We start from the raw sequence: 26,529 nt of genomic DNA, 5'->3' as shown, positions 1-26,529 counted from the left end.
AAACAGAGAGACAAACAGAGAGATATGGACAGACAACGAGAGGAAGAGAGAGAACATTTGTGACAGAGAGTCAGAAACAGTGAGTGAGAAAAGGAGAAGGAGAGGGTCAGACACCGAAACAGAGACCCATCTAAAGAAAAGCTATTCTCAAACCGTTCAACCCTGATAGAAAGAGATGAACCTGGAGAAAAGCTTCCTGGAGATCATGAGAAAACCAAAAGAGAACTGTTTGACCCACCAACCAAAGAAACACAAACTTGTAATGTTGCCTTGATCAAAACAACAAGTACTGGCAGAGTACCTGAGTGATATAAAGAACTGGATGTTGCACACATGAATGTACACATATTTCCCTCAGATCAAACAGAACCACAAAGAATTTAAATTAAAATCAAACATTTTATTTTTTTATCAAACATTTCTGCAACGTACGTTTTGACCATGTTGGTGGTTATGGAGCAAAATAGACTACTGCAGATTTAGTGTACGCACGAAAAGCTACGTACACTTAGCTACTGAAAAGCCACTGATTTTATTTACAACATTGTCAAAATCCTTTGAGAATTATGTCCGATCATTTTTCAATTATGTTTTGAAGCAATAGAAAACATGAATAAAACACAAATAACAGAATAAGCTCATCCTTGGATTTTGGTTTATGTTTCCCAAGCCAGCAATGCTTTTTAATTGAAGATTGATGAGAAAGAAACGAAGAGAGAGCTAGAGAGGAGAGAGTGTGATAGAGAGAGAAACAATGACACAGACCGACCATACAGAATGTGGGACAGAGAGAAAAACAGACAGAGAAAAGAGATTGACAGAGACAAAGAAAGAATGAGAGACCAAGAGGGACACTAAGAGTGAAAGAAGGAGTGAATCAGACATGTATTGGATTGCATCAACAAGAGGTAAATGCAATGGTAATTAACAGTTAGTCAAGATATGCGTCATTTACTATTTTAAGACATTTGGGGATTGGAGGAACACCAGTTGGTGGGGCCATCTGTCATGGGCAAAAAGCAGTACCTCGCTTGGCCTGAAATACATATGCATTGAGATGCAGGAACTCCACAGTACTTGTGAGTTGGTACTCTGACAGACGTTAAGGATATGAAATGCTCATGCAAGAACAGCCTAGACTCACTGGACGTAAGACACCTACACTAGTTTACCGAAAGATTTTCCCTGAAGGCCTGGTGCCTTTTCATAAGACAGACAAAGTCTTTCTGTAGCTATTAAAACCATTCAGTGGTCAGAGCTATTCATCTTGTTCATGTGGGGGGTGAAAAATGATTAACTTGACAAATATAGAAATATTATTATTGGACCATCAAAAGGAAGCCCAGGAATACTTCGGTCATTAGTGAAAGCATTCTCCGCTTGCACTGGAACATTGTCTTTAAATTTCTGTCACGCTGTAACTTCTAAATGTAATTCAATCCAGCACAGCAACAGAGAGAGACAGACAGACAGACAGAGACAGAGAGAGACAGACAGACAGACAGACAGAGAGAGACAGCGAGACAGATAGAGACAGAGAGAGAGTAAGGCAGAGAAAGACAGAGAGAGAGATGGAAACAATATTGTTCATTAATTATTCCGGGGAATCCACAAAACTAAACATCTTAATTTATAAATGAAGTGTCCCTAATGAATACTGTTGAAAATCTGTGTCTTGAATTAAAGAGTGACAGTCCAAAGACACAGACTGAAGGACCTCAAGCCTCTGGAAAGATTGTGTAGAGGAATGGTCTGACCTCCCCTGGAATGTCTTCTCCTATCTCATAAGAAATATAGGAAAGTGCACAATGCACATAGTATTAAATACAAGGGGGACAATAAGTTTGACTCTTGAGGAATATATCATTTTGTTGATACCCTTGAATCATTAATCAAGCACAGAATAACCGAAAGGATGTTATAATTGCCTTTTTTCATAGTATAATATAATTACCTTTTTGTTTTATTTAATTCAACGTATTTAGCTCATCTTTTCAAGGTTTCTTCCATGTGTCCATTTTGCTGCTAACCTTTCTGACCAAAGAAAGAAAGACAGGGAGAGATAGAGGGAGGGAGAGAGACATAAATTAAAAAGGGCGAGAAACAGAAACTGAAGTGAACAAAGAAAGACCACATCATTGTAACGCTGTGTTCCAGGTGTCCGTTCTGCTGCTTACCTATCTGACGCTGGAGAAGTTTCTGGTCATCGTATTCCCCTTCAGCCATCTGAGGCCTGGCAAATTGCACACCATTGTGAGTCAAACAAAGTTTCCTTAAACCTCCTTAGAACTGACATAACAGGTCATAGGCAGGTAATAATCTATAGCAGCATGTATTGTCAGAATACATTATCACAACACATGCTGTGACGCCACTGAAGCCTGCTGAAGTGGCCAGGTGACATTAGGAGGACAGACCTTCATCGTTTCTCCCCACTAGGTGGTGCTGGTGTCTATCTGGCTGCTGGGTTTCACTATCGCAGTGATTCCTCTGCTGAACGAGGACCTGTTTGGGAACTACTATGGTCGCAATGGGGTCTGCTTCCCCCTGCACTCAGATCGAAAGGAGAGCTCAACCGCTGAGGGATACTCTATTGGGATATTCCTGGGTACGACGTGTGTGTGTTTGTGCGACCTACGTCTATGTGTGTGTGTGTGTGTGTGTGTGTGTGTGTGTATGGGCACCTGAAATCCCCACACAAATGGGTCCCCACAAGGTTTTGGGGTAATTTTCGGCATAAGCTGGGGGCGTGAAGTTGAACTCTTCCTAAGTGAAAGACAGTGAAGCACACTGTGTTGAAGGCTGAAGCTATTCGTTTGTATGAATCAACTAGTTATAATGTAATCCCTGTTAGTTTAGACTAATCCCAGCCCAATACGTTTATTAATCAAACAAAGAGTTGAAGGGGGAGAATCACTTCACTTCTGTGGGCTGCCTCTATTTCTGTCTGGTTCACCGGATGTCCCAGGTCTGGATTAGTCCTACAGGACAACAGAACCAGAGTTGAGCTGGGAAGCCCTTCAATGGAGATCATTTACCAATCAGGCATCTCTCCCTAGATCTGAACCTGGTAGCATTCCTCATGATTGTGTTTACATGTAGTGGGTGTTGGTGTGTTTGTGTGTCTATGTACGTCTGAACCTGGTAGCATTCCTCATGATTATGTTTACATGTAGTGAGTGTTGGTGTGTTTGTGTGTCTATGTAGGTCTGAACCTGGTAGCATTCCTCATGATTGTGTTTACATGTAGTGAGTGTTGGTGTGTTTGTGTGTCTGTGTAGGTCTGAACCTGGTAGCATTCCTCATGATTGTGTTTACATGTAGTGAGTGTTGGTGTGTTTGTGTGTCTATGTAGGTCTGAACCTGGTAGCATTCATCATGATTGTGTTTACATGTAGTGAGTGTTGGTGTGTTTGTGTGTCTATGTAGGTCTGAACCTGGTAGCATTCCTCATGATTGTGTTTACATGTAGTGAGTGTTGGTGTGTTTGTGTGTCTATGTAGGTCTGAACCTGGTAGCATTCCTCATGATTGTGTTTACATGTAGTGGGTGTTGGTGTGTTTGTGTGTCTATGTAGGTCTGAACCTGGTAGCATTCCTCATGATTGTGTTTACATGTAGTGGGTGTTGGTGTGTTTGTGTGTCTATGTAGGTCTGAACCTGGTAGCGTTTCTAGTGATCGTGTTCTCCTACTCCTCCATGTTCTTCTCCATCTACAAGACTGGTCTAAACACTACAGGTAAAGATGCATATCTCAGCTGTTCACCAAAACATGGGCCTTTGTTGCTGTTTGAATTACAGAGTACAGCTTAAGCTTTAACAGACTACACATGTTTCCTTTTATTATTTTCATTCTGAACTCGATAAATTCAGCATAAATGAGGTCGTAGCTAACACTTTCTTCCGTTACAGATCTCTGCTACTGGCAAAATAAATATGTGCAAGTAGCTAACAGGTTCTTCTGTTACAGACTTCTGCTGCTGGCTAAATTAATATCTGGACATGTCTAACAGGTTCTTCTGTTACAGACTTCTGTTGCTGGCTAAATGAATATCTGGACATGGCTAACAGGTTCTTCTGTTTCAGACCTCCGCAGCAGACTGCATAAGGATGTGGCCGTAGCCAACAGATTCTTCTTCATCGTGTTCTCTGACGCCCTCTGCTGGTTACCCATCTTCCTGGTCAAAATACTGTCCCTGCTGCAGGTCGAGATACCGGGTGAGGAGAGACACACACACAGTCTGCGGAAACACACTCTGAAACATATACGCACCCTTAATCTACACGTCTAATTCTCACCTTCCTCGCCGCCTCCAGGCACCATCTCCTCCTGGGTGGTGATCTTCATCTTGCCCATTAACAGTGCCCTGAATCCCATCCTGTACACTGTGACGACCAGCTTCTTCAGAGAACAGGTAGTGGCTGCAGTGGACCAACACATGCTGGGCTTTAGTTATATGGGGGAATGGTCCGAAATTCTGTAATTTCAACCTTTAAAATATCCCCCCATAAAGGATTTTAAACCCACTTCAAATGAGATCTGTGTCAGGCATGTTATATAGAGCCCATTATTTAGTACACTGTCGACCCGACCGTTCATCCGACACAGTGATCTTTACATTTTGTGTTTACGTGCGTTTGCATGGGTTTACTTGCATTTACATGCGTTTACATGGGTTTACGTGCGTTTACATGGGTTTACGTGCGTTTGCATGGGTTTACTTGCATTTACGTGCGTTTACATGGGTTTACGTGCGTTTACATGGGTTTACGTGCATTTACGTGCGTTTACATGGGTTTACGTGCGTTTACATGAGTTTACGCGCGTTTACATGGGTTTACGCGCGTTTACATGGGTTTACGCGCGTTTACATGGGTTTACGCGCGTTTACATGCGCTTACGTCCGTTTACATGGGTTTACGTGCATTTACCTGGGTTTACGTGCATTTACATGGGTTTACGTGCGTTTACGTGCGTTTACATGCGTTTACGTGTGTTTCTGCTCGTGTTGAACATTATCAGGTGGAGATGCTACTTTGCCGCTGGCAGAGGAGGTCCACCCTGCAGAAGGACCGGAAGAGCGTCACCAGCTCCACCATGTACATAGAGGCCTCCCGAAACCCGCGTTTTCACCCCACAGCCTTCCTGCCGACTCCAGCCCGGATATCCCTCACCAACATGGACCCACGCTACGGGTGAGGGAGTGGAGAGAGAGGGGAGAGACGGTGGGGAGAGGAAGTGAGGCAAGGAGGGAGGGAGGAGTCAGACGGAAGCATGGAAGCATGAGAGAGGACCAAATTATAACCAGCTTGCCCAGAATCACACTGAGAGCGATGGGGCCTTGACATGCGTGAGTTAGGAGAGGACTGTGGATAGAAATGGGGGGAGAGGGGAACGGGATACCCCCCTGAGACACACACAAACACACACATCTCACTGCCTAAGACATTAAGGCATCTTCAATCTCTTCCACTCTCAATCTGTCCTCTCCATCTCAGCCCGGGGAATAACACCGTCTGTAGCTCCACTCATCTCGAACACCTCTCGGCAGCCCCATGGAAGAGGATCAGAGGACTGCTGCATATGAAGATGTTGTGCTTTAAACTCTGATGAGACGTCCTGACGAAACACTCTATAAGCTGGCTGTACCCTTCCTCAAACACGTTCAATATACATTTTCCTGATGGTTATAATGAATTAACCGCTAAGATCTGTGCTGCTCTGAAGAGGACAAAGACAGTTATTACTGCTGCAAATAGACAAACCCTGAAATTGCCTTTTGGGGACAATTGACATGTGTTGTTGAACCTAACGCACCTCACTGTACGGGACAAGCTCAGGCCGTTTTTCCGTGCAGCGTCTCCGACAGGAACACAGACGATGCGTGAGACACGCCTGTTTGGAAGGGGGGCGGGTACAGGGAGACCGGATGACGTGTTTTACATTATGGCATCATCCTCAACGTCTCTTTGTTAGTTTGTACTTGGTCTGTGTGAAGCCACTTCCTCGCCTGTGTGCTGAGTCGCTGACTGCTGCCTCCGCGTGGTGGCGCGGCGTGTTTGGCTCCAGTCAACAGAATACAACTGCGGGGTGGAGACGGTTGCATGTGGCCCAGACGTGGTTCCCTGGGGGGCGAGGACACGTCTGTCTACATATCGCCCATGGGTCCTCCCTGTTTGTATTGACCCCTGGGACCCCAGGGCAGAAGCCCGATGCAGCGTAGCACCGCTGCAAGGAGGCACTCCGCGTGGACCACATAGGACGCCCCGTTTCGCACTGCCGTTTCCTCTCCATTCCGTCACATGGTTCTGTGTACGGGCCCCAGTGTTCGGAGAGCAGGGCCGATTCTGGTCCTTTGTCATTCTACGGCGGCCATATTAGCTCGTCATGGAACACTGCCCTGGGGAATATTTAAACAGTAACTGTAAACTTGTAGAATTGGAACAGCGGTCCGCATTTGAGATGTGCCCCGACTCTCCTAATGTACGACGCGTCTCCATCGTAGCTGGGCACTTGGTCAGCGTGTGTGGCTCTGTAAATACTCTGTTCCAGTTGTAGCCCCTCCTCCCTGCTGTGGGTGTGGCCATCTGTACAGCACATGAAATGGCGTCCGCTTACCTGGCCTGGACATACACGCCTGGTTGCTCTCTGTGAATTCTGCTCTCCTGTCTTAACCAGGGAATGTGGTGTTTTTTAGAACGTTGTTTTTGTACTTTTCTTTGTGAGTTTCTTATGACCCCAGTGTCTCTGTGTCTTAAACTTTCATGGAGTTGCTGCCACTGTTTTTGTCCATGTAGGACTCCCCTCAACAAGAGCCATTGGGTCAGGATTGAATCTTATAGCAGGTTTATAGCACTTCCGATTGTAAAAGTACATTTCAGCCAAAAGGCAATGAGCTCCGTCAATGGGATCTTCACTGACCTAGAAAGGAACGCTCGTTTAAAATCCCCAGTGGTTGAATCCTGGCAAAAATAAGGTTTTCATCTCACAAGATATCAACAACACAATCCACGACTATAACACACCGTAATATATGACATAAACAACAACTGTACTTGGGAGACCTCTGGCAAACCGACAGTAATGATTTTATTCAGCACTTAGTTTCACTGAGCCCATTATTAAGGTTCTGTCCATGCTTTTCTGCCTGCTATTAGTAATTTAAAATGGCACCCTATGACACTGAATAACACGCTATGACACACTATAACACCCTATTAACTATAACAATTTATAACACCCTATAAATTATAACACTCCATAACGCTATATTAACTTTGACACTCTGTAACACACCAATAGCTCTACAAATATATAACACACTGTTAACTACAACACTCTACAACATCCTTTTAACTATAACACACTATTAACTATGACACCCTATTCACCACTCCTTCCTGTAAGCTGATACTCTATAACACCCTATAGCTATAACACTCTAACACCCTATTAGATATAACACTATAACACACTATTAACAATGACACTGTATGTTACTATATTAATGATGACACCCTGTTAACTATGACACCCTGTAACACTCTTTTAACTATGGCACCCTGTAACACTCTTTTAACTATGGCACCCTGTAACACTTTTAATTATGACACCCTGTAACACCCCATTAACCCTGACACCCTGTAACACTATTGACTACAACACCCTATTAGCTATGAAACCATTTTACACCCTATTCATTATGGCAATCTATTCACTATGACACCCTTTTAACTGATAGCCTTTAACACTATTCACCATGGCACCCTGTCTATTTTATGACTGTCTTTTCACTATGACACCCTTTTAACTGATAGCCTTTAACACTATTCACCATGGCACCCTGTCTATTCTATGACTGTCTTTTCACTATGACACCCTTTTAACTGATAGCCTTTAACACTATTCACCATGGCACCCTGTCTATTCTATGACTGTCTTTTCACTATGACACCCTTTTAACTGATAGCCTTTAACACTATTCACCATGGCACCCTGTCTATTCTATGACTGTCTTTTCACTATGACACCCTTTTAACTGATAGCCTTTAACACTATTCACCATGGCACCCTGTCTATTCTATGACTGTCTTTTCACTATGACACCCTTTTAACTGATAGCCTTTAACACTATTCACCATGGCACCCTGTCTATTCTATGACTATCTTTTCACTATGCCACCCTCTTTTCTATGGCACCCTGTCTGTTCACTTTGTCTCCTTATTCACTGTGACCCCATATTCACTACTGGACCGTGGTTAAAATAGTGCACTAGAGAACCGGGTGTGCTTTGGGATGCGCCCCAACTGTTAGTCAGATGTTTCCTGCTTCTATTTCCAGCTGCTTAAACTGACACTTGTCGTAGACTGTACTATTTGTGTAAATGGATGGACACTGGAAGGAGAGATTTGAATGATTGCATTCGTGGGATTAAAATGTATGTACATTATATCGATAAGGTGTAAAGTTTATTAATGGGACTGATTACATGAGTGTGTGGGTATTGAAGAAACAGTGGGGATGTGTTGCTCCGTATGTATTCATACAGTATACATGGTTACTGTCTATCTGAAATGCATCTATGGTACGAGAGGATCTGTCCACAACAAATAAAACAAATTAAAATGTCTGTGTTTTTGTGTAGCGTATAAAAGGAGGCACAGGTGGGAGTGAGGGTGACACATGCGGGAGTAAAAAGCTGGTTTTCAAACCGTTACATCTCCACAGTGTTGATCGAGGCTGAGATTGAACACCTCAAGAGAATCCAAGGTGTGGTTGGAACCCCTCGCCTGAAGGTGTACAAGAACAAGAGTCTGTCGGTTTGTTTGTGTGGTTTTTGTGTGGAGAAATGCACAATAAGAGCATTTGTACACAGAAAAAGAGTACCCAGGTCCAGTTGAAAATGTAGATGTCTGGAGTGCATTGAAGACTAACACGCAGAAGGTCAGTGTTGCAGCTTTAGCTTTGGCATGCAGAAGGTCAGTGTTGCAGCTTTGGCATGCAGAAGTTCAGTGTTGCGGCTTTAGCATGCAGCAGATCAGTATTGCAGCTTTGGCACACAGAATGTCAGTGTTGCAGCTTTGGCATGCAGAAGGTCAGTATTGCAGATTTAGCTTTGGCATGCAGAAGGTCAGTGTTGCAGCTTTGGCATGCAGAAGGTCAGTGTTGCAGCTTTGGCATGCACAAGGTCAGAGCTGCAGCTCTGGCATGCAGAAGGTCAGTGTTGCAGCTTTGGCATGCAGAAGGTCAGTGTTGCACCTTTGGCACGCAGAAGGTCAGTGTTGCAGCTTTGGCATGCAGAAGGTCAGTGTTGCAGCTTTGGCATGCAGAAAGTCAGAGCTGCAGCTTTGGCACGCAGAAGGTCAATGTTGCAGCTTTGGCATGCAGAAAGTCAGAGCTGCAGCTTTGGCATGCAGAAGGTCAGTTTTGCAGCTTTGGCATGCAGAAGGTCAGTGTTGCAGCTTTGGCATGCAGAAGGTCAGTGTTGCAGCTTTGGCATGCACAAGGTCAGTGTTGCAGCTTTGGCATGCAGAAGGTCAGTGTTGCAGCTTTGGCATGCAGAAGGTCAGTGTTGCAGCTTTGGCACGCAGAAGGTCAGTGTTGCAGCTTTGGCATGCAGAAGGTCAGTGTTGCAGCTTTGGCATGCAGAAAGTCAGAGCTGCAGCTTTGGCACGCAGAAGGTCAGTGTTGCAGCTTTGGCATGCAGAAAGTCAGAGCTGCAGCTTTGGCATGCAGAAGGTCAGTGTTGCAGCTTTAGCATGCAGAAGGTCAGTGTTGCAGCTTTGGCATGCAGAAGGTCAGTATTGCAGCTTTGGCATGCAGAAGGTCAGTGTTACAGCTTTGGCATGCAGAAGGTCAGTGTTGCAGCTTTGGCATGCAGAAGGTCAGAGCTGCAGCTTTGGCATGCAGAAGGTCAGTGTTGCAGCTTTGGCATGCAGAAGGTCAGTATTGCAGCTTTGGCATGCAGAAGGTCAGTGTTACAGCTTTGGCATGCAGAAGGTCAGTGTTGCAGCTTTGGCATGCAGAAGGTCAGTGTTGCAGCTTTGGCACGCAGAAGGTCAGTGTTGCAGCTTTGGCACGCAGAAGGTCAGTGTTGCAGCTTTGGCATGCAGAAAGTCAGAGCTGCAGCTTTGATGTGGATCAGGATCCTGAGCTTCTGGAAGGGTGTAGAAGGGTGAGGTGGAGGAATTTCAAAAGAATTTAGGAGGCGACACTGCTGACAGAAAATGTCATTCACCCTAGCCATTAATGCCTGATGAAACAAGAGACACCTGTGTAAAGGTAGATTCTGTGATATTCATTGAAACTGGTGTTAACTGCACTGCTAAAGAGACAACACTATTGTGGCTGCTGCAAAAATCTTTCTGGTGCCTTCAAAGGTTAACAATGACAGACTTGCAAGGAAGAATGGCGAAGAAATGGGATATTCTTATTTATTCATACTTTGTTACGTTGTTTCTTGGTTGATTGTATTTGTGGTTTTCATTCTGTACACTAGGTGGCATCAGTACACTTCTGGATTGTAATCAGTCAATAATGCAAAAAAAAAAAACACTTCAAGTGGTAATAATTTCTACATTTAATTTAGGAGATTTACAGTAAGTGCATAGATTTTAAGGTGAAAAGGTGAAGCACATTCAGCATGTATGAAACCTTTGGTGAGTAGTAATTGCATTCTAATCAATTAATGAGTTATTGGTGAAGGTCAAACTCAGTACTGCCACAAAAAGTATGTAGTAGTCACAATCTGAAGCCAGTTGGGGGGAGGGTATATTTGGCAAGGCCATTCTCCTGCCTGCCAAAATTACCCCCCCCCCCCCACAAATCTTGGGACTGCAAAGTCTGGCACACTTCATAGTCATTTTGGTAGCTCAAGAATATGACCACCTGAATATCCCACAAAAAGTATTTGACTCTAGTCACAATTCTAAGAAGTTTGGGGGGGGGGGGGGGTAATTTCGGCAAAGCCATTTTCCTAGCCGAAAATGTTAGCCCATGCATATTATTTGACCCAGATCTAACATTGAGCATACAGTGGGGAGAACAAGTATTTAATGCACTACCAATTTTGCAGGTTTTCCCACTTACAAAGCATGTAGAAGTCTATAATTTCTATCAAAGGTACTCTTCAACTGTGAGTGACAGAATCTAAAAATCCAGAAAATCACATTGTATGATTTTTAAATAATTATAAGTATATGATACATCAGAAAAGCAGAACTTAATATTTTGTACAGAAACCTTTGTTTGCAATTACAGAGATCATACGTTTTCTGTAGTTCTTGACCAGGTTTGCACACACTGCAGCAGGGATTTTGGCCCACTCCTCCATACAGACCTTCTCCAGATCCTTCAGGTTTCGGGGCTGTCGCTGGGCAATACGGACTTTCAGCTCACTCCAAAGATTTTCTATTGGGTTCAGGTCTGGAGACTGGCTAGGCCACTCCAGGACCTTGAGATGCTTCTTACGGAGCCACTCCTTAGTTGCCCTGGCTGTGTGTTTTGGGTCGTTGTCATGCTGGAAGACCCAGCCACGACCAATCTTCAAAGCTCTTACTGAGGGAAGGAGGTTGTTGGCCAAATCTCGCGATACATGGCCCCATCCACCCTCCCCTCAATACGGTGCAGTCGTCCTGTCCCCTTTGCAGAAAAGCACCCCCAAAGAATGATGTTTCCACCTCCATGCTTCACGGTTGGGATGGTGTTCTTGGGGTTGTACTCATCCTTCTTCTTCCTCCAAACATGGCGAGTGGAGTTTAGACCAAAAAGATCTCTATTTATCTAATCAGACCACATGACCTTCTCCCATTCCTCCTCTGGATCATCCAGATGGTCATTGGCAAACCTCAGACGGGCATGGACCTGGCTTGAGCAGGGGGACCTTGTGTGCGCTGCAGGATTTTAATCCATGATGGTGTAGTGTGTTACTAATGGTTTTCTTTGAGACTGGTCCCAGCTCTCTTCAGGTCATTCACCAGGTCCTGCTGTGTAGTTCTGGGCTGATCCCTCACCTTCCTCATGATCATTGATGCCCCACGAGGTGAGATCTTGCATGGAGCCCCAGACCGAGGGAGATTGACTGTCATCTTGAACGTCTTCCATTTTATTATAATTGCGCCAACAGTTGTTGCCTTCTCACCAAGCTGCTTGACTATTGTCCTTTAACCCATCCCAGCCTTGTGCAGGTCTACAATGTTATCCCTGATGTCCTTAGACAGCTCTTGGGTCTTGGCCATTGTGGAGAGGTTGGAGTCTGTTTGATTGAGTGTGTGGACAGGTGTCTTTTATACAGGTAACAAGTTCAAACAGGTGCAGTTAATACAGGTAATGAGTGGAGAACAGGAGGGCTTCTTAAAGAAAAACTAACAGGTCTGTGAGAGCTGGAATTCTTACTGGTTGGTAGGTGATCAAATACTTATGTCATGCAATAAAATGCTAATTAATTATTTAAAAATCATGCAATGTGTTTTTCTGGATTTTTGTTTTAGATTATGTCTCTCACATTTGAAGTGTACCTATGATAAAAATGACAGACCTCTACATGCTTTGTAAGTAGGAAAACCTGCAAAATCGGCAGTGTATCAAATACTTGTTCTCCCACTGTAAATACATTTGATTGATTGATTGATTGATTGATATAAAATGCCAGGTTCTTGTGATGTAAAAGAATGAGACAAGGAGAAATGTAATGAAGGTGCTGGTAATGAAGGTGGAGGGTTTTAAGTGGGGGGTTACCACTGGGACTCGGAGTTCAGCAGATTAACAGCCGCAGGGAAAAACTGTTCTTTCGCCTGCCAGTGTGGGAGCGGAGGCTTCTGTACAGCCTCCCAGATGGGAGGAGGGTAAACAGTCCATAGCTGGGATCAGAGGGGTCCCTGCCTGGGATGAGAGGGGTCCCTGACTGGGATGAGAGGGGTCCCTGCCTGGGAGGAGAGGGGTCCCTGCTGATGCAGATTTCAAGTTATAAGCTATCAACGGTATCATAAAAAGCCTTCGATCTGAGGATTGCACTTTTACCCCGGTCCCTAAGTAGTCCGTTTGTCCGCAAATAGACAGCCTTGTCCTGCACTCGGAATTCCGCAGTCGGCAGACCAAAGACCGGTATTTGGACGTAGTCGATTGTGTAAATGTGTTAACCTGAAACAATCTGTTACCCGCCATAGTCCGTTCTTCCGGATTCAGTCACGGAATTTCCCGGACTCTCCACAATTAAGCTACCCACACCTGTTTCTCGGCACAGCGGACGCCCCGTGATTGCGCACACCGGATCCTCAATACCACAGCCTTTAACCGCCTTTGTCTTTGTGGTGTGTTGTCTGCTAGTTTCCCGTGTGTTCAGTTTTTTTAAACTACTGATTTATTTAAGAGTTTTTTATAAAATATGTACAGGTTGCAAACCCAGTCTCTCCACTGGTGCAACCGTCCCAGTGCACAGGGATGGTTGTAACATATGCTTAGGAATGGTTATAACATGTCTAATATATACATAATACATCAATCAAATACTCAAAATGAAAAATATTATTTATCATTCAAATTATTGTGACTATTCACGTGTTTCTTTTAAATAATGATTACTCTTTTTCACACTACATGACAAAGAGGGGAAGCCATCAAATTATAATGCATGAAAATGATTTAATGGGTAGGAAACACTGTTGGTTATAACAGAATGGCACAATCATAAAACAAAACATGGCAATAAAGAAAAAAAGGAACTGATCCCTATTCAAAAGTCTGCATACCCTTAGTCCCTAATACTGTGTATTGCCCCCTTTAACATCAATTACAGCATGCAGTCTTTTATAATAGTTGTCTATGAGGCCACGAGTTCTTGCAGGTGGTATAGCTGCCCATTTGTCTTGGCAAAATGCCTCCAGGTCATGCAAAGTCTTTGGTCTCCTTGCATGAACTACACGTTTGAGATCTCCCCAGAGTGGCTCGATGATATTAAGGTCAGGAGACTGATGGCCACTCCAAAACATTCAGAACCTTTTCTGCTGTAACCACTGGAGGGTCAAGAGGTAGCTGCATGAACAAGAATAGTGGCAACCAAGAAATGTGTGGAAATAAAATGTGTTGGTTTGGTAGAGAATTACGGAGGGATGTTTAACCCAGGGAGGCGTTTAACCCCAAGCCACCCTAACATGCGGACAGTATTTAATAAAATTAGGCTATTGCAACAAAAAAGATAAGTCTCTTCAGTTTTCAGTCCATTGCATGTAGAATAAACAAAGTGGTAAACATAGTACACCATTATTTAAAAAAACTACTTAAGCTTCATGCTATTAGTTGTAGAGATTAAAATGCAGTTCGGGTTTTTCATAAAATTTTTTGCTTCAATGTTTCCAAAACAACAAACAAATAAAAGGCTTAATTTCATGCTTTTATTTTGAAAGGCTAAATGTTCTGTATCAGTTGTCAAATCGATTTGTATACATCTTTCATTAGCTTCAGTAGTACGTTAGCCTTTTCTCATATTTGAAGTACACATAAAATGACAAAAATATCACTCCAAAAATCAGGGACAACACATTCAAACACAAAGAATTGTCAGATGCCGCCTTCGCTCCTTCTATATCACCTTCAGCCAATTTCTTCCTGACCTGAAATGTCAATGTGATAAAAGTGTTTGCCTTAGATAAAGAAAACTCATAAAAACATAAACAAATGTGGATTTGATAGACAAACCTTTTTGGACTGGCAAAGAGCTCCTATCCCAAGTGGCCAGCAGCAAAATATTGTATTCAGGACAGACCAGCAGCAGAAGTCCGATACCACTGGTTCCTCAGTATTTTGGATGGCCCATTCTTGTCTGTTAGCCTCCACATCACCTCCGTAAGCCATGTCACTTGTCAATGGTCTATGCTGTACCACAGTGGGCTCTGAAGGATTAAAGTGTAGAGCTTTATACTGGAAACAAAGGAGTTGAAAAAAGTTAGCAACCTACACACCTCCACGAAGAAAAGGACTATCAACCACATCAAATGAAGCCAATGCCTTAAGTAGGCCAGGTTTTACCGTGTCAGAGAAAAGATCATCAGTGAGAAATGCAACCCCCTTGGTAAAAAGGGCCATGTATGTGCACACGTATTTAACCTGATTTTTACATTGTCAAAAAAAGCACATGCTCAATAAATGAAAAAAGTCATTTTAAGTCTGTTGCTCCTGATTTGGTTTGTGTGTTGAATCAACGGCTGCAGTGTTCACCAACCCATCCACTCCTCATTGGTTAACTGATGAGTACACTGAATTTCATCCAGATTTCCATATCGTTTTACCTATACCGAACACAGCCCAGACTTAGAGACGGTATAATAGTACTAATGTTTTACCATTATCAGTTTCACTGTTCCCTCATGAGATTATGTATTTTGTTTTCAGTTCTAATCTATTTTCTCGTCTTTTTACAAAACCACAAGGTCATTCCTCTATCATTCCAAATGTTAGCCTTGCAAACTAGCCTTTGTGAAGCTGTGCAAATGTCTTTTTTATATTCTAATTATTTTTTGTAAATAATCAAAATTCTGATTTTTCCTAATGGATAAGCAACACAACTGTCTGACAATACAGTACATTCCCTCGTAAAAATGTATCCTTGTTACAACTAGTGGTTAAATATAACAAACCAAGATCTTAAGAAAATACAGATAAATACAAAGCATTATTTCATGTTTTTATTTTGAAAGATTCAATGTTCTGCAGGAGAACATGTTAGTTGTCAGAAAAAGGTTTCATACATGCTGTTTGTGCTTCAGTATTTATTTTTCTGCCTTTTTTCCCCTTTACTTTTGATTTTTCATTGTAATAATAATGGTTACCCAACATCCCAATCCAAAAATCATGGCCAACACATTCATAGCCAAAGCAGAGCCTGATGCACTCTTCGCCGCTTGCACATCTCCTTCAGCCAATTTCTTCCTTGCCTGAAATTGGAATGCATAGTGAAAGTTCACAACATTTTTGCCATAGTGAAAGTTCACAAAAATAAAAACAAATGAGAATTTGAGAGACAAACCTTTCTGGATTGAAGAAGCGCTCCAACTCCTAATGGCCAGCAGCAAAATATTATATTCAGGACAGACCAGCAAAAGAAGTCTGATACCACCGGTTCCCCAGTGTTTTGGACGGACATTTCTTGTCTGTTTTTCTCAACATCACGTCGGGATGGCATGTCAGTTGCAGGGGTGTTTGTTGCACCAATGAGCTCTATAGATGAACACCTAATCTAGTTAACTTCGGATTTAGACACAAAAAAAGGATTTGAAAGTAGGCGTCACCTTTCAATGCTCCGCAAAGACATTCCACCCAACTACAAAACCATGTTAGACTGAGCTAAAGCCATAACTAGGCCAAGTTTGAATGTTGTGGAGAAATTATAATTGGTGAAAAATCTCTACTGCCACAAAGAACTGTTTATTAGTGCATGTAAAAAAATCTGATATTGTGAATATGGTCAACGCAGTAATTCTAGTTTACCTGAACTTTAAATGTATACTTCTTTAACATAATTGTTATATTAATTCATAAAGTCGTGGCCTAGGTTGGAACAGCAGTATAAGCCACTGCGTTTGTTGAACATGCACTTGCGTCTGACCAGCTGATCTTTCACAATTTTTCTGTCCAAAAAAGCATAACAAGCCATGAAATAGATATTGTATATTAATGAAGTCATTCATATTTTTTACACACAAAAATCTGTGCTAAAATTTATTTACACAATTTGAACTCCTACAGACGAAATGTGTTTAACACCCATCCATAAATTGAGTTTAGTGAAGTTAAAGTTAATTCTGGGAAATTCGGGCTGCTGAGTGGGTGGCTTACTATTTCACTTTTGTTCCAGGGGGTTTTGATCACCATTGGAAATCTGTGTTTGGGCAATGTATGCAACTTGCAAGAGTAAACACTGAGGAAATATGCAATGCTCAGAACTACTCCAAAAAATTTTTTTATTTGAACGTGCATACATATTCATTATGTTTTGTTTTATGGACTTGTTTTAATATCACAAGACCAGAATTTTAAAAGAGCTGTGTTTCCAGATTTCTTTAATATATAAAATTTTTTCAGATTATTAAGGGATAAATATTTGGGGTAGGTTTTAAAGTGTATTTTCTCCAATTGCAGTTTAGCCACAAATAAAAGCATGCTTTTAAACAAGTAAACCAATTTGGGGCAGTTAATTTAAGTTCCTTAGAATGTTAAGAACCTATAGATATGCTTGTGACCCACTTTCTGTTTCTGTTTTTGTGAAATGTGGCCACATTTACCACCAGCCACAAGCAACCACACATTGATTCCATTTTGTTGTATCAGCAAAGAATCTATCCAGTATAAAAAAAAAGGTTCACTCACTGAATACTGTGCTGTGTAAGCCATGTTTGGTTTCAATGTCTTGATGGAAGATGAATCTTCACCGAGGTCCCAGGTCTCCTGCAGACTTCAGCAGGTTTTCTTCTAGGATTTCTCTGTACTTGGTGCATCCGTTTCTCAGCTCCATCTTAACAAGCTTTGCAAGTTTTCCAGGCCCTGCATTGCATTGAACGTTGAGGCCAAAAAGCTGTGTGATCTCATCCGGCCTAAGGACCTCAGAATTTACCTGGGCAAAGCAGCCAACGTTCCTTTTCTGTGTATTGTGACCACAAGTACCACAAGTTGTGTAGTTCTCACACACTTTAACAGTCCAGTCTCCTCCACATTGTTTGTTAAATAAATATAAATATACAGCCTTGTTTCCAAAAAAGTTGTGACGCTGTTTAAAATGTATATAAAAACAGAATGCAATGATGTGCAAATCATTTACATATTTAATTCACAATAGTACAAAGACAGCAGATCAAATGTTGAAACTGACAAATTCTATGGTTTTTTGACAAATATTTCCCCACTTGGGACACGGGCAACAAAAGACTGGAAAAGCTATGTGATGGTAAATGAATTTGGAAGGGAGCCAAAATGGAGACTGAAAATAGGCGACAATAGAGGTAGGGAAGAGTTTAGTCTAATCAATGTAATTCTAAGCTACAGTTATGCTATAAGTTTGCATACCCTGGCAGAAATTGTGAAATTTTTGCATTGATTTTGTTTTTTATTTAAGCATTGTGATCATATGAAGCCATTTATTATCACCTAGTTGTTTGGCTCCTTGCTAAATCATAATGAGAATAGAAATTACCCAAATGACCCTGATCAAAAGTTTACATACCCTTGAATGTTTGGTGACACACACAGGTGAAAATGGCAATTAAAGGGGAATTTCCCACACCTGTGGCTTTTTAAATTGCAATTAGTGTATGTGTATAAATAGTAATTGAGTTTGTTAGCTCTCACGTGGATGCACTGAGCAGGCTAGATACTAAGTCATGGGGAGCAGAAAATAACTGTCAAAAGACCTGCGTAAAAAAGGTAATGAAACTTTATAAAAATGGAAAAGGATATAAAAAGATATCCAAAGCTTTTCAAATGCCAGTCAGGACTGTTCAATCAATTACTAAGAAGTTTTTCAATTCGGGGATCTCTTGATACCAAGCCATGGTCAGGTAGACCAAGAAAGATTTCAGCCAAAACTGCCAGAAGAAATGTTCGGGATACAAAGAAAAACCTACAGCTAACCCCAGGAGAAATACAGACTGCTCTTGAAAAAGATGGTGTGGTTGTTTCAAGGAGCACAATACGACGATACTTGAACAGAAATTACCTGCATGGTCAAGTTGCCAGAAAGAAATCTTTACTGTGCCAGTACCCGACAACACCTTGACATGCCTCACAGCTTTTGGAACATTGTAATTTAGAGTGATGAGACAAAGAAAATAATTTTTTGGAGAGGGGACAACAAGGCCTATAGTGAATAGAATACCATCCCCGCTGTGAAGAATGGTGGTGGCTCACTAATGTTGGGGGGGGGCAGACAATTTGCATTCTTCTGCACGAAAGCTGCGCATGGGATGCTCTTGGACCTTCCAGCATGACAATGATCCTAAGCACAAGGCCAAGTTGACCCTCCAGTTACAGCAGAAAAAGGTGAAGGTTCTGGAGTGGCCATCACAGTCTCCTGACTTTAATATCATCAAGCCACTCTGGGGAGATCTCAAATGTGCAGTTCATGCAAGACGACTAAAGACTTTGCATGACCTGGAGGCATTTAGCCATGACGAATGGGTAGCTATACCACCTGCAAGAATTTGGAGCCTCATAGACAAGTAATAAAAAAGACTGCACGCTATCATTGATGTTAAAAGGGGCCATACACAGTATTAAGAATGCCGACTTTTGTACAAATGGTACATACAGCTCTGGAAAAGATTAAGAAACCACTGCAAAATAATCAGTTTCTCTGGTTTTAATATTCATAGGTATGTGTTTCAGTAAAATGAAAATGTTTGTTTTATTCTATAAACTACTCAAAACATTACTCCCAAATTCCAAAGAAGAACACCGTAATTTAGAGTATTTATTTGTAGCTGGTCAAAATTACCAAAAAAGAAGATGCATTGTTTTCAGACCTCAAATAATACAAAGAAAACAAATTAGTATTCATTTTTAAACCACAAAATACTAATGTTTTAATTTAGGAAGAGTTCAGAAATCAATATTTGGTGGAGTAAATCTGATTTTTAATCGCAGCTTTCATGCGTCGTGACATGCTCTCCACTAGTCTGTCACATTGCTGTTGGGTGACTTTATGCCACTCCTGGCACAACAATTCAAGTAGCTCAGCTTTGTTTGATGGCTTGTGACCATCCATCTTCCTCTTGTTCAAATTCCTGGGGTTTTCAATGGGGTTCAGGTCTGGAGATTGGGCTGGCCATGACAGGGACAATATTTCCCAATTCTTAGAATTGGGTAATATTGTCAGAGCAGAAGGAAACAGGTGTTCTTCCAGGATAACCTTGCACTTGGCTTGATTCATGTGTCCTTCACTGAAGCATCCCCAGATCAGCCCTGCCCCTAGGAGCCTGTTTCTAACCGTCCTCGTCATGCACTTCACCCCAGCTGCTGTGTGCCATTCTTTCTGTAGGTCACTTGATGTCATCCTACGGTTCTTGAGTGTAACGAGGACGCGCGAGGTGGACGGCCCCCGACGTGGTATTCGGCGCACGTCATCGCCGGCCTTCTAGCCACGCCGCTCCTCCTCCCACGGCACTGTCATGTCTTGTTATTGCACACACCTGGTGTCCATTCCCTCATTAGGTTGCCTATATTAGTTCCTGTGTTTCTGGGTGTCTTTGTGTGGTATTGTTCTATGTCTTTCTATTGTGGAGATTTGAGCGTTTATGCGCCGTGTTATAGTGTGCCTTTGAGTTTGATGAATTTAAGAATACAGTTTTGTTATCACCTCCCTGCGTTTGGCTCGAAGTTATTCTACACACTCCACTACACCTGCATCGTGACATTGAGTGACATTCTATTGAGGTGACGGTCATCTCAGTCAGTGGACAGTCGTTTTCGCCCTCTGCCAGTCTGTAGCTTTGTCCCACCCAATGTCTGTTTCTTGACCTTGTTCTTATGAACCAGCGTCTTTGAAAATTTCAGGATGGAAGCAACCTGACACTCACTGTATCCCTCTGCTAGTAAAGCCAGAATTGAAAACTTATTTTCCTCACTCAATGCTTTTCTTTTCAACTTTATTATTGTTATTCAAATTAACTTTGAGGTACTACTTGAAATTAACTTTGAGGTACTACTTACACTGTTTTGCCATCCAGCTGGTCCTATTGCAAGAAGATAGTGATGACCACAGAGGTGTTTTTTATACTTTTCCTTGTTAAATTATATTTTGTTCAGGTAATCAACTAATCAGTACCTCATTAATTAAAATGAGGTGTGTCTGTGTTGGAATTTATTAACAGACACTGTAATGGAATGGCTGCTATACATGTAGAGATGCTGATTTAAGACAAATTAGGAGTGATCTCTTAATTTTTTCCAGAGCTGTATATTAACAATTCTCCAAGGGCATGCTAACTTTTGAGCACAACTCTATATTAGAAACATAAATTGTTTAACTGTTTGGTGTCTTGATGATCTCTGTGAACCAGTTTTGTAAGTCTGGTTACTTATTTATTTTTTTATTCACAAATATCTAAGATTTTCTAAGATAAATTGCCTAAAGTAGTTGTTACACTCTACCTCAACACACGGTCAAGCTAGCGGAGTGCGACGTTAGAGGTTACATTGCTCTCCACCATTAAAGCGATTGTAAAAGGATATTGTGAAATAATGAAAAGTTATTATGTACGTGAAAAACAAATCTACTGTCACATGGAAAACAACACATTGTGATGCATGCCTTAGTGTATAAGAGAAATGTAAGTCACGCTGTTTCAAGTTTTCAATTCCTAACACCCCCTCTAAAGACGTCTTGTTGGCTTGTGCAGTAAGCCCACTTTTCCCCCCAAACGTTTTAATGACTACAAAGAAAACAGGTAGACTACCATAGATATTATTGTTCATTTCTTATTAGCAACTATTGATCTTAAGCATTGCATGCAACCAAACTGGAGACAAAAAATCTGAGTGTCCCAAATGGTGCCTATATCATCACTACAGACCTTGATCAAACATCCTGCATTACATGGGGAACTGAGGCATCATTTAGGATTCTGTGGGTCTGAACATGGGTAGAGCCATGTTTCTTGAGGATGTTGCTTTCTGCATTATGATGTAACATTCTACAGCATTGACAGCTCCCCACTCAGACTGAAACTGAATATCAAGATTTGGAACAGCATTTTGATTCTAAGCATGGATTATTGCATCATAATGGGCTGGACTATAAAAAGGCTGAACATCTGTTGTCTTATTATCATTACTCAGCCATTCAAATAACGATTTTCTGGATAACCTACTAATACACTATGCTCGCCAATTGGTTATGATCATGTATGGACGTTGCCAATCCCCCCGGGCATCACCTGCCAGGGGCCGGACCACGAACATCCTGCCTGCCCCCAGAGCTGCTTGGGTGGCCTCCAGGAACAGATCAGAAGACAGCCTGACCCACCAAGGCTCCAGTACCGGCAACAATGACTCCTGGCCCTTCTGGCTTTACCCAATGGTTGAACATATTGTCACCCGCCACAAGAGGGTCCCATCACTGGAGACGGGGAGAAATGGGTCTGGTGATTCTTGGACCAGGCCGGCCCGCTCAGTGTCCTCTGCTGGTACCTCAAAACCGGCACTCGCCAGCATCTGTGAGGAGATCATACATGACGAGACTCTTCATGAGGAGACTATCCATGGGATAGTGAACTCCAGGGACGGATCAAGAGGCAGGCGCCTTAACACTGGACACCGCAGTACCAGAATCGATCCCTTTCGGATCATTCAACTTTCCCCAGAGTGTGAGCATATTGTTAATCAACACAAGCGAGTATCATCGCTGGATATGGGGAGAAAAGGGTGTGGTACTCGCTGGGAAAAGTTGGCCTTTGAACAGACCCTCGCCAGCATCTCCGAGGAGACTCTTGAGGAGCTGATTGCTGAGACCGAACAAGCCAACATGTCCTTCTGGAAACATTTGCGTATCTACTTCAAGAGGAAGAGGAGCCGCAACGTGAAGCTCGAGTAGCAGCGAGAGATGGACAAAGATGACAACATCACCAGTGAATGCTGCTTCCCCTACATTCATTTCCAGAGATTGCTCTGGAAATCATTTGCATTTTAAGTAAATTTACATGTTAGAGGAGGAGAAGAGCAGTGAGGAAGGAGGGCACAGGGAGTAGGAAAAGAGAGAGGGAGGATAACAGGAGAGGAGATAGGAGAGGAGATAATGAGGAGCAGAGGAGAAGAGGAGAAGAGGGTGTGATGGCAATTTCTAAAGTGCAAAACAGTTCTATGAAAATGGTAGGTAAGACAGGAGAAATCAATTGGGCAATAAACGGTTTTAATATACTTGCAAGGAGGGAATGCGCAGGTTACAAAGTAACAGTGAATAGTCTCTAAATAAAAACAGGCAATCGACAGTATTTAAAGACAGGAGAGGGGTGTGACAAATCCTACACATTCCAGCTCAATCAGGACACATTCCCTTTGTTCCATTATAACCTAAACATCACACAAAGGACAGCTCTCCTTCCTGCCATAAATACCTTCTTCAACTCTAAGGGTTCCAACCGAACCCGAACAGACAATAGATGCCCTGGTGAGTTTAGACAGATAAGGAGATAAAGAGTAACCATTTCATCAGCTGATACCAGTCAATGATGCCCCCTATGCAAATACCAGATCCCCCACATTCCTCTACCCATCTAAACAATGGGACTCAGTCCTTTAATCAGTGAGAATACATTGTATAAAGAAATTTCCCTGACAAGGGGCGGGAGGAAAGAGCAGAGAGAGAGGAGAGGAGAGAGGATAGAGGAGAAAGAGGGGAGACGATAGAGGAGAGAGAAGAGGACAGAGGGAGGAGAAAAAACAGCACAAGACCACAAGACAAACAGAATGCAAGAATATGAGACAGAGATGGTGAGGAGAGAAGAGGAGATGGGGGTATCAGATGGATTATTCAGAGGGATTGGGGATAATGCAGTGAACAGGATTTCAGAAGGAAAATGTGTGGTTTTCTACAAATGGTCAAGGACTTGGCCACCCCAGTTTTAAGGGGAAGCAGGTTCCACCACTGGGATACCAGCACAGACGTTTGACAGGCCTGAGGGGGAGGATGGGGGAGTCAGAGGATTTGGGGACAATACATGTTCATGGACTCATCCTTTAAGGGGAAGCTGGTTCCACCACTGGGATACCAGCACAGACGTTTGACAGGCCTGAGGGGGAGGTGCCCTCATGTAGGGGGGGACAGCCGAGAGTTCAGCAGTGGCAGAAGGAAGGGTTTGGGCGTGGCTTGGAGTTATGGAGGTGGAGTTTCCCTTGCTGCTCTACAGGCCAGCACCAGGTTGTGAGCTTTAAATGGGAGCCATTGGATCTTTGGTTAACGCATGCAATCAATTTAATGGCTATGACATCATTCATTAACATTTTGAGTCTCTGATCTTAACTTAAGTTGGAGTAGTCTGGAGCTCTGCAGCAGCACTTCTTGTTTTTTGAGTCATCGTATGGGTAACTTTACTGGCGCTTGACTTGTGTAGGAGCTGTCCAATGTTTTAATAGAGAAATACACCTATAGCCTATAAGGTAATAAACACAGTGTGTTTCACAATTTTAAATCAGCGTAATAAGTAAAAAAATATACATTAAAACACAGCTCTCTGTGTAGGCCAATGCACTCCATTTGGGGCAAAGGTAATTTTGCCCTCTTCAAAATCAACCCAACAACTGCCTCAAAACCAAGGGCAGCACCAGACCGGGCTTCCGGGTACCTGGTGTTTTTTTGGTTATCCCGGAGTGTTCTACGAGCTGGACGTTAAGGAGACAGAGTTATGAACACTGGAGACAAAAAGTACTGGGAGACGGACCGGCCATTGGGCTCTGACTCCTTGGTCATCCACTTGAAAAAAGCCAGCTCATGTATATATTCTTTGTCAAGTCAAGCAGTGTCCCTAATTTCCAAGAAAATTGATATTCTATCTTTAAAAAAATTATATTCTGTCTGGCCAAAAGGTAGAACTTGGCTGGTTCATAGTGGTAGAATGTTTGGATCAGGTGCAGAACTGACTCTAAGCGCAGAGGGGGCGGGGCTCTCTCATTGGCCCCACCCACCACCCCTCAGGCCTACAGGTTGGATAGTTAGGCCTCATCCGTGCATGCAAGTAAATAGGTCTTGATGACTTTCAAGCAGCTGAAACTTTTCAAGCAGCTGAAACCTATCAGCACTGTCAGTGCTGATGGGGATGGTTTTGTATATTCTATGTAAGTGTAACACAGGATACAATTACTCTTCCTTCGTTCCTTATGTTTCAGGGCGTCTGATTTGTGCATCTGATTTTCTGTCCATTGTTTTACAAATGTAACTTAACCATCGCTAGTTAGATACTAGTTACTAGAGTCTAAACCAGACATACAGCTTGCCAACTGTTAGGCTAAGTTATGCGTAAATCAAAAATTAAAACAGACCTGGTCATTATTTTAATGACAAAATGAAAGTTTGGCTAAATAATCTGTTTTCAAATATCATTTTCAAGAATTATTTTTATTCTGTTTTGGAACATTATGACGTAAGATACCAAAAGTGTTTTTATCAAATTATCAAAATCTGTGCTGGAATTATTTCAGTCAACCACATTGTTTGGGTCCAAACAACATTTAGAAGTGAAAACGCATTTAAGTTCTGGAACATATTAAAACAAATTATCGGACGTATATAATGTAAACATCTGTGTACATCAAAAACCTGTATAATGACACCATCTTTTGGGAGATCTGTGAACTGCAGTGTTAACAATTATGTAATTGGAGAAAATCATCTGGCCATTCAATGGCCCAAAACTTGTATCAATATTTCTGCACCTGAAAACTGAGTAGTTTGAGGGCATCTACATTTGAGTCTTCCGTTTTTATGTGGGTCTCCAAGCCAGGAGAGGTGTGATATCCTAGTGAACTTGAAACTAACCTAATGTTATGGTATGCCTTAAACAGACAGGTTTAGATTAACTTTATTACAATTTGTTATTGTAATTTCCATGTTATGTCATGTTTGTATGTTGAGTTTAGCATGTTCAAAGTTCAACATGTTGACCAGTGTTGGGGCTCTTCAGTTCTGATTCAGCTGTATATATACTTGTACAAAGGAGGTCTATTATGATGTTCAATAATGCACAAAAAAAACATTTTATACTCAGCTGGGCCAATATCATCTTGGACTAAAGCCATAAAAACCTGGATCTGGTAACGTTCCTGATATACTACTGGCCAAGTTGCTTGCAGAAAAATGCGGGAAGCGTATTATGATAACAAGAACCATTTAACTGCAGTTATCTTGGACGTGTGACCAAATGCTAAGTCTTGAGTGCCAATCAGTTTGTCAGTGCCTTTTATGTTTTGTTTCTGAATTACAACAGGAAATGTAGTTCAATTAAGAAAAACCAGTGCTGCAATTAAGAAACATCAATGATAATACGTGGAAACCAAAAGGTTTCGACTTCATTTTAATGAAATGGGAAAATATATATAAATACAGTGGTACAGTGCTTTGAATATTTCTGGCTCATGTAAGCCATGCGTATTTTGCGTAATTCTCGCCGGGGCATAATGGTCCTTTGCGTTGAATCAGACACAGGTGTCCAACATGAACAGCAGCTGCTTTGGGACACCATTGACACGGCTCCAATGTGACCATCACCGTCTGGAATTCACACAGAGGAGTCCGCTGTAATCGTGTGGACCTCCGGTGCCGCGGATCAACAAACCTCGGAAACGTCCAAGAGCCAGAGGAGCGTCTCCCTCTCTGTGGACCACGGCTAGATGGGATACAGCTAATGTCAAAGAGACGTGGACGTCATCTCTCTTTACCGCCAATAGTCTCTCTTAGTCTGTATTGGTTCTGTATGGCTGGACTAGTTCAGAGAGGTATGGACCAGCAGGACCAAGGGTTTGTTGATCAGACTTCTCTGCTGCCAAAGACAGTATAT

General features: G+C 42.3%; 1 protein-coding gene across 4 annotated transcripts in view; it reads left to right on the top strand.

The window, feature by feature from the left end:
• rxfp2a (relaxin family peptide receptor 2a) overlaps positions 1–8,620 on the top strand; it is a 77,145-nt gene extending 68,525 nt beyond the window's left edge. For 3 of the 4 annotated variants that reach the window (XM_010904254.5, XM_020047745.3, XM_020047747.3), the window contains 7 exons: positions 2,158–2,253; positions 2,440–2,608; positions 3,652–3,738; positions 4,086–4,217; positions 4,317–4,414; positions 5,023–5,195; positions 5,499–8,620. In XM_010904254.5, the coding sequence (XP_010902556.2) occupies positions 2,158–2,253; positions 2,440–2,608; positions 3,652–3,738; positions 4,086–4,217; positions 4,317–4,414; positions 5,023–5,195; positions 5,499–5,610 (867 nt within the window). In that variant the 3' untranslated portion in view covers positions 5,611–8,620. Of the gene's footprint in view, positions 1–2,157; positions 2,254–2,439; positions 2,609–3,651; positions 3,739–4,085; positions 4,218–4,316; positions 4,415–5,022; positions 5,196–5,498 lie in introns of those variants that run through there. The other variant, XM_020047748.2, reaches the window with a different exon arrangement.
• The last annotated feature ends 17,909 nt before the right edge of the window (positions 8,621–26,529 follow it).

The sequence above is a fragment of the Esox lucius genome, chromosome 7, assembly GCF_011004845.1.
Source record: "Esox lucius isolate fEsoLuc1 chromosome 7, fEsoLuc1.pri, whole genome shotgun sequence".
NCBI classification, from domain to species: Eukaryota; Metazoa; Chordata; class Actinopteri; order Esociformes; family Esocidae; genus Esox; species Esox lucius.
The sequence above is the reverse complement of the archived record's forward strand: the minus strand, read 5'-3'. Positions and strand labels throughout refer to the sequence as shown.